Raw genomic sequence first — 8,160 nt, forward strand, 5'->3', positions numbered from 1 at the left:
TGCTGCACCTGTTGCTGATGTTGTTGCTGCTGCTGCTGTTATCGCCTGTGGTATCGTTGCTGTTGGTCTGGGGATGCTGGTGTTGGCGTCGCTGGGTGAGGTGGTGGCGTCGGTAATGTTATCACCCCTTTGCGTGTGGCCAGTGCTGCACCTGCTGTCGCTGTTGTTGCCGTTGCTGCTGCTGCTGCTGCTGTCGCCGATATTGTTGTTGGAGTCGGGGCCGCTGGTGTTGGCGATGCAGGAGGTGGTGGTGGCGTCGGGGATCTATTTTAAAACGGGGGCGCCAGTATTTTCTTAACGGAACACTAACGAAACACTTTGAAACTTGAGACACTGGTAGAATGTGTTATATAAAACACTTTTTACTCTTAGTCTTCTTAACAAAAAAAAGAAGGAATTCGCAAGTTATTCCATGTTAAAGTTGTCGTATTTCTGTAATTTCAACCAATCACTGACGTCTATTCAGCCCAATAGAGTTACTGCTGGGCGGTCATAAAAATGTTATTCCCTGTGACATATTTCATCCGGTTTAATCGTAATTTATACGCATATATTGTTTATATAATAAATTACGCTGTGCGTATCTATGTGTGTAACAATTTTAGAGTTCGGATTCTAGAGTTAGGGTTAGTTTTAGGGTTAGGGTTAAGGTTACGGTTACGGTTAACAGTCTAGTTAGGGTTAGTGTTAGGGTTAGGGGATTAATACGATATACACCGTTACAGCGCTAACTGTTTTCAACTGAATAGACGTCAGTGATTAGTAGAAATTATCGAAATAAGACAATTTTTTACATGAAATAAATTCGAATACAAAAATATTTTTCTGTTCTATAACACAAAATAGATAAGTATACGAAGTTTGAAAGTCTTTCCGTACCAAAAACACTACATAAAACATAAATGAAAACTGGCGCCCCCGTTTTAAAATAGATCCGGCGTCGGTAATGCTATCGCTACTGCCGGTTATGGAGAAGGCGCTGTTGTTGTTAATAATGTTATTGTTGTTGTTATTACAATTATTATTGCGGTCTTCGCCAATGGTGGGGGAACTGCTACTGCTGCTAGGGGTGTCATTAGCCGTGGTTATGCCGGTGCTTCTGCTAGGGCCGCTCTCACTGCTGCTACCGTTGTTGCCGTTATAACTGATGATGGCACTGGACCTGTTTCTACTGCTACTATAGGGGCCGTCAGATCTGCTACTGCGGACGTCAGGGAAGCTAATTAGTAAGGCTGGTATTGATGGCGATGTTGTTGTTATAGTTGCTACTGATGCTGACGTTGGGGTACCAAAGTTGTCGTCAGTGTTGTTATTGCTAACGTTGTCCACTGCTGCGATGGTGGCGGTGTTGTTGGTTCTATTCTCGTATCCACGGCTGCTATTGTTTCTACCGGTGGTCAGCTTTGATAGATGACTCCTTTGATAGATGACACTCGCAGAGAGCAGACCTCCGCCAAGCAGCTCATTTCTACCCATAACTTTTGAAACAGCAACGCCACCATAAGTTACGTGGAAACGATGAACCTGTTTTCAAGGGAGATGATCAAAGTAAAGTAAATATAACAAATGAAAAATCTTTCAAGAATCCATAAAAATTCCCGGGTCACTACCAAAATTTCATCATCTGTTCCTTGTGTCATTACCGACTTTTTCTGCAAGTTTCATCAAATACCGTTCGCAACTTTTTGAGTTATTTTGCACACAGACGGACAGGCGGACAAACCAACGCCGATGAAAACATAACCTCCTTCCTTGGCGGAGTTAATAATAATAATAATAATAATAATAATAATAATAATAATAATAATAATAATAATAATGATAATAATAATAATAATAATAATAATAATAATAGTAGTAATAATAATAATAATAAGTACCGGGGTCGATTCATTTCTCTAAAATTCTTCAAGGCGGTGCTCCAGCATGGCTACAATCTAATGACTGAAACAACTGAAAGATAAACGATAAAAGAAATATATATTTGTATGAAAGAGGAATGAAGGTCAAATAAACTGTAAAACCCATCAATGTAATTTCCTTTATAGTTGATGGCATCTCATGAAAATTTAATTTCAAAACGATTCTAGCTATGCACGCCAACATAGACATATATATTTATATCTATATATCCTTATATGGCTCTACATATTAAAAGCTCTTTGACATTGTTACACAAAAAGCCAAACTTCTGCATCACGTTCTGAGTTACATGTCGGAAACCAAAATGGCGAAACAAGATTAATATTGATTTTCCTTTTTTTTTTTTTTTTTCGGCACTCAATAATTTGTAGTAATATTATACTTTCCTATTGTAGTGTTCCGTATTTGCAGTACGCTATCATGGTTTGTCTATCTATTCTCAATTGTCTGTGCCATATTTCTATGCTATCGTTTGGCTCAATGAAAATCTTATTGTTTTTTGCAATCGATCAATTTCAGTTAAAAGTGTGTTTCATATATTTATTATATCGTTCTAAAGTGATTTTTATTCAATAGATAATCCACAGTTTTGGTGTCACACAACTCTGATTCTGCTACATGCAAAATATAAGAGGAATTTTGAGTGTTTTAGTGGCTGGAGTCGTATTGAATGAAAGGAAGGACTCCACTGCTTGATAATCAACAAGATGAAGACAGCGTGCTGGCAGGATTGTTAATGCGTCAGACAAAATGCTCTTTCTTCTGGCTCTTTGTATTTTGAGTTCACCTCCTTTCATTCCTTCAGGGTCAACAAACTAAAGTACCGGTTAAGTAGTGAAGTCGGTGCAATCGACTTGTCCTCTCGCCTCAAATTGCTGGCCTTGGGCCTTGCACGTATCGGGGGAAATGTGATCTCAGTCACTTATATTGGGCAAGTGTCTTCTATTATAGCTTTGGGCCGACCGAAGCTTTGTGAGTGGATTTAGTTGACGGAAATTGAGAGAAGCTCGTCGTGTGTGTGTGTGTGTATGTGTGTGTGTATGTTTGTGTGTGTGTGTGTGTGTGTGTGTGTGTGTGTGTGTTTGACTGTGTTTGTCTCCCACCACCGTTTGACAACCGGTGCTGGTGTGTTTACATCCTCGTAACATAGCGGTTCGGCAAAAGAGACCGATAGAATTAGTACCAGACTTTAAAAATAAGTACTGGCGTCGATTCTCCAAGAAAAATTCTCTGTGACGGTGTCCCAGCATGGTCGCGGTCTAATGACTGAAACAAGAAAAAGATAAAAGATAAAATAAAAATCGATGACATACCAACATAATTATTGGTTATTGAACTGATTGTATTGCTAATCTTGATTTTTTTTTTTCGTTTTTGACAATTGTACATTGTGAAAATCGAAGGTGTTTTACAAAAATATTGTTTTTGATGATAATGTTTGAATATTGTATTTTATTGATTTGTCAGTGGAAAAGAGGTGAATGAGTTAAACATTTTAAGTTTTAATAAGCATCTGATGAAAGCAGAAAGAATGGAGATTTTTTTCTTTTTACTATCAGAGGAACCAGGTTTGAAATTTGGAAGGAGGCACTAGTTGTTTACATTGCCCCATTGCTCTATTGGTACTTATTTTATCGATCCCGAAAGAGTGAAATGTGAAGTCAAGTTCGATGGAATATGAATGTAAAGCAGGAAGAAATATTCTGAAATATTTTTTCCGGCGTGCTAACGATTCTGTCAGTTCGCTGCCTAGAAACCAGCGACAAATGAAAATAGTAAATATAATTCCTTCAAGGATTATTGGTCTGTATAAAGAACTTACATATTGGATTGTTGTTTTTGTTCTTGTAAAAATAAAGATAAAGGTGCTAGATTTAAGTTCAGGTAATTCACCATCCCTTTTACTTACTATACCAAAATAATTTTACCTAGTCTCGGTTTTCCATACATTCTATGTATAAAGAGAAAATTTTGTATGTATAGTTTGAATCGTTGGTGCAACTATGATATTCTGGTGATCTGATTAGCTAGCTTTCTTTATTTGCATTGATTTGCGATTATACAATTGTATTGAACAATGCATACCATGCATAATAATGCAGACATGTAAACAATTTATTATACACTGAAATTATTATTACACGAAGAAGGCTGCGAAACTGCCGTAGCCCTAAGCATGTCAAATGATTAAATAAATATATTCACTTCTCATACCTCCTGGCTTTTTATGGTCATATCCACCCCTAGGGGTCAGCCACACTTAAGTGGCAATACACTTCACTTTATCGTGCAGTTACTGTTAATACTTCATTTAGAGAATTAACATTGCTTATATATATATATATATATATATATATATATATGATGTATATAACTGAATTAATGTTTCTAATTTTAGCACAAGACTGGCAATTCTGAGGACAGGGAGAAGTCGATTAGTGCTCATCTTCGACTGCTACTTCATTTTATCGACCCCGAAAGGATGAAAGGTAAAGTCGACCATGACCAAGTCGGAAAAAATGCCCCTAATTATTTGATCCGAGTACTAACGATTCCTCTAGCTCGCCGCCTTATCGTTATTAGAGTGGTGAACTGGCAGAATGATTTAAATCTATCAATGAAATACAACGAACACAAAAATAATGCTTCAATTGTTTTTATAAGTTGAAGCATTTCTTACAGTTTTTATTTTTTGTTTTAATATTAGCAATAATTGACAAACATTTATTGTATGGACGTTCATGTTAGAAACATCCACCTTTAAACTTGTATTTTTCTATATTTTTCCTTCCTTGATAGATTCATCAAGCTTTGAAATGTAGAAAATATCAGCGATATAGACCCCAGAAAACAACCTCAATAAGCACTAAAGCTATAGATCTTCAAATAGCTAAAATTTCTTGACATGTGTTTTTTCCTCTTTAGAGCCTTTCACATGACCAGTGTGTTCTGACATATCTTTGTGGTGACTTATTACCTTTCTCTGTTTTATAAAATGCACGTTGGAAGTTTTCGTATCATCAGTTTTTGATACCTTTATCTCTTTTACGATTGGCTTCCCATTTAGAAGGCCATGAGTAAATTCTTGGTAATATTTGTCAACCTGCGGGTCCCCTTCATGCAGTCTGGGATTTTTACTCTTCTTTTTAGCATATTCATAAGCACAACCGTGAATAAAATGTCGGAAGTTATTAATAAGGAAATAGGGCTTATTTCTCTCTTTATATATTGGGAATATACAAGCATCTGCGATTTTTACAACTCCTTTCGGTAGACACTCTTTCACCATTTTTTCACAAGTTTTAGAATTCATTCGTGTTTCTTCTACAGGGTTCTTTGCACCTGCAAGTTTAGTGAACGCTTGAAAAACATCATCCAAATTCGCCATTTTAAGGGATCCGGATGTGAAGTTCCGAAAGTTACAGTGGTCTGTATCGTTACGCTGACTTTTTGTTTTTGTTCTGCAATTGAGAACGATGCTTGTCTTTTAAAACAAGCAAATGGCTTCTATTGATGACGTATGCATCACGATAATATGCCTGACCAATATTTTTCAAGCACATTTTCGTTTTCATCATCAAAAATGTCTCGATGTCATAATATAAATAAACCGTCTCCATTTCAAAATGAATAAATAAAATAAAATTGGACTCAAATTAATTATACAATTGCAAAAAAATTAAATTTAAAAATAAAAAACAAGAACACTCCCACCGAACGTTTTCTTTAGAACATTATGCTAATTTATCTAATCATCGATTCAGCCTGAAAGTGTCTCTGATGTCGTTATTTGAGCAAATCAATTCGTGTATACGAATGGCAACATCTTTAGATCTTAAAATGGCGATCAAGTTTTTCCACGACAGTTACTTTGAGACTGAAGAAAATTTCAGATGGCGGTGCCACAGCATGACCACTGCTCCCGAGATGAAGTTAGCAAAAGAGTAGAAAGGTATATGTGCATAGTAGCAAAAAGAGTGGGATTGCTAGAAACCCAGTAGGACTAAAAACAAGACCAGTCAAACAAAAGAGCGGATAAACCTAGTGAAGGAGTAACGACTATCAAGTTATAGCACAGAAACATCAGAAATTCGGGGTTGGTGTTTAGCGTGCTGGAAGACCAATGGGAGTGAGAAGTTCTTAGCTTTTGTTGAAGCGTGTCCCTAGGAGACAGTCACTCTGATATAAAATGGGATATACATGGAATGGCCATTGGACATTATGGGGACCTTTTTCTTACGTTCGAGATCAGGCGCTCCAACATTCTTGAATCTGTATCCCATATTAGAACTGGATATTTTGCCCTTTTTTTAGTTTCTGGATCATGTCAGTTGAGTGGAAAAGATCTGGAAAGAGTTGTGCAAGACTTATTGGACCTAAAAATTTACGCTGCGCAATCGCCGGCGAGGTAACTTTCCGGTTGAATGGGGATTAGGTGGCGAGGGGCGCTGGTGTAAGCATCGGAGCTGCGGGCGCAAGCCTGGGTGAAGCGGATCGCGAGTGCAAGAAACTCATGCATTCATACACAGCTGACATTTCTCATGCGCAAAGGCCAGTGCTGGTCTTCTTCAGTCACGGGTGGACAACCATGTATGTATGTATGTATGTATTATGTATGTATGTATGTATGTATGTATGTATGTATGTATGTATGTATGCAAGTATGTATGTATGTATGTATGTATGTATGTAATTATTCAGTTTATTTCAAGATTTATTGCCAATAGAGAAAGAGCCGGTTTCTAATCCAGATCCAAGGTTCCTTCATTGGAATTTCAACATCAACAACAGGGTATTTCTGTATGTATGTATGTATGTATGGATGTATGTATGAGCTTCCGTCCACAAAAATTCCCTCACAAACTTTTTGATATGATCTTTTTCCTTACAGAAATCATTATGTAAATTGACAGCGATTCTCATTAGTTTGTGACGCGTAAGACAGCTTTTCTCAGGGTAAAGTAATGATGTAGAATCCCTGTGATGAGTAAATAGACGATATTGTTATATATTTAGAAAGTGTACAATTACGAATACAAACGGCCATAATGGGATTCCACCGAAGGATCTCTGGAGTAACGTTACTCGACAGGATGCGGAGCTCTGAGAACAGGGAGTCTCTCTCCAAGTCAAACCGCCACATCTCCGCATTGAGAGATCACAGGTCTGCTACTACGGACATTTGATTAGTATCATGAGAAAGAACCAGCCGGTAGGAGACCTAGGTTAAGGCCAAAAATGTGATGGTTGGATAATATCCGTAATCTCAGTTGGTCACACTTGGGAACCCAGCCGGAAAATCTAATGACAGTTGCTTCTGACTGTAACCTATGGAGGAGGTGCTTGTGGACTTTACCTCCATAACCCTCCCAGGAATCGTAGGCAGAGATTGATAAATATATATTTAATTTTCCGAACGTAAAATGTTTAAGAAGGGACACAACTCCAACATAAATATTTAAGAATTATTTCCCTTGATTATTTGCAGATTATTGATTTTGAAAATATTTTTATGGTAATTAGTGAACAATAGCTGTGACTGTCACAAGTTTTCATCGTTGGAAATCATTGTTTTAAGGTTTTCTTGCTGATGTTTGCCCTATTAAAAGGGTGAATAATAGTTCATACGAGAAGACGGCATTGTCCCACTGAGCCATTGACCACTTCTTATAGTTTAGACACCATTTTCTCCGCTTATTAGTGCTAGTGGGGGTCAGGAGAGATTACGACCATCCCCTGGTACCCAACACTATGGAGCTCACAACGAACAGCTTTTTTAAACACATGTCTAGCTCTACTGTTACTTTTGCTGCGGGAGTTTGTCGGATTTTAGATACGATACGTTTTACTATTAGGCGATCCTTCTGTGTGAACTTTGCCGTACATCCAGAATTACGCTCGCTAGAACTGGTTTGACCTTGATTTTGGAAAGCCAACATGATTTTAGAGACTGTAGCGTTTCGAAATATGAAGCAATTCAGCAGTTTTAGTGACTAAACATCTAGCCATCTGCGTTCCAACAAATTATCCTCTTTAGAAATCATATAGGTCACGCATTTTAACGCATTTAAATATAAATAACTGCAAAAACAAAACAAAAACAGGTTATATCATGGAGTATAAAGCATGCATAATGCATATGGACTCATCTATACAGACTAAAATAGTTCTTCTAAATCTGTCATATTGCCAATAGGAGTAAAATGATTAAATATATTGTGGTGTTTCCATTATTTT

General features: G+C 37.3%; 1 protein-coding gene across 1 annotated transcript; it reads right to left on the minus strand.

Annotated features, from left to right (window-relative positions):
* Positions 1-4,563: 4,563 nt before the first annotated feature.
* LOC149133348 (uncharacterized) lies at positions 4,564-5,463 on the minus strand. Its single transcript, XM_089360060.1, has one exon. The coding sequence runs from the start codon at positions 5,309-5,311 to the stop codon at positions 4,814-4,816; it is 498 nt and encodes a 165-aa protein (XP_089216186.1). The 5' UTR covers positions 5,312-5,463; the 3' UTR covers positions 4,564-4,813.
* Between the last annotated feature and the right edge of the window lie 2,697 nt (positions 5,464-8,160).

The sequence above is a fragment of the Octopus bimaculoides genome, chromosome 11, assembly GCF_046866305.1.
Source record: "Octopus bimaculoides isolate indiv1 chromosome 11, ASM4686630v1, whole genome shotgun sequence".
NCBI classification, from domain to species: Eukaryota; Metazoa; Mollusca; class Cephalopoda; order Octopoda; family Octopodidae; genus Octopus; species Octopus bimaculoides.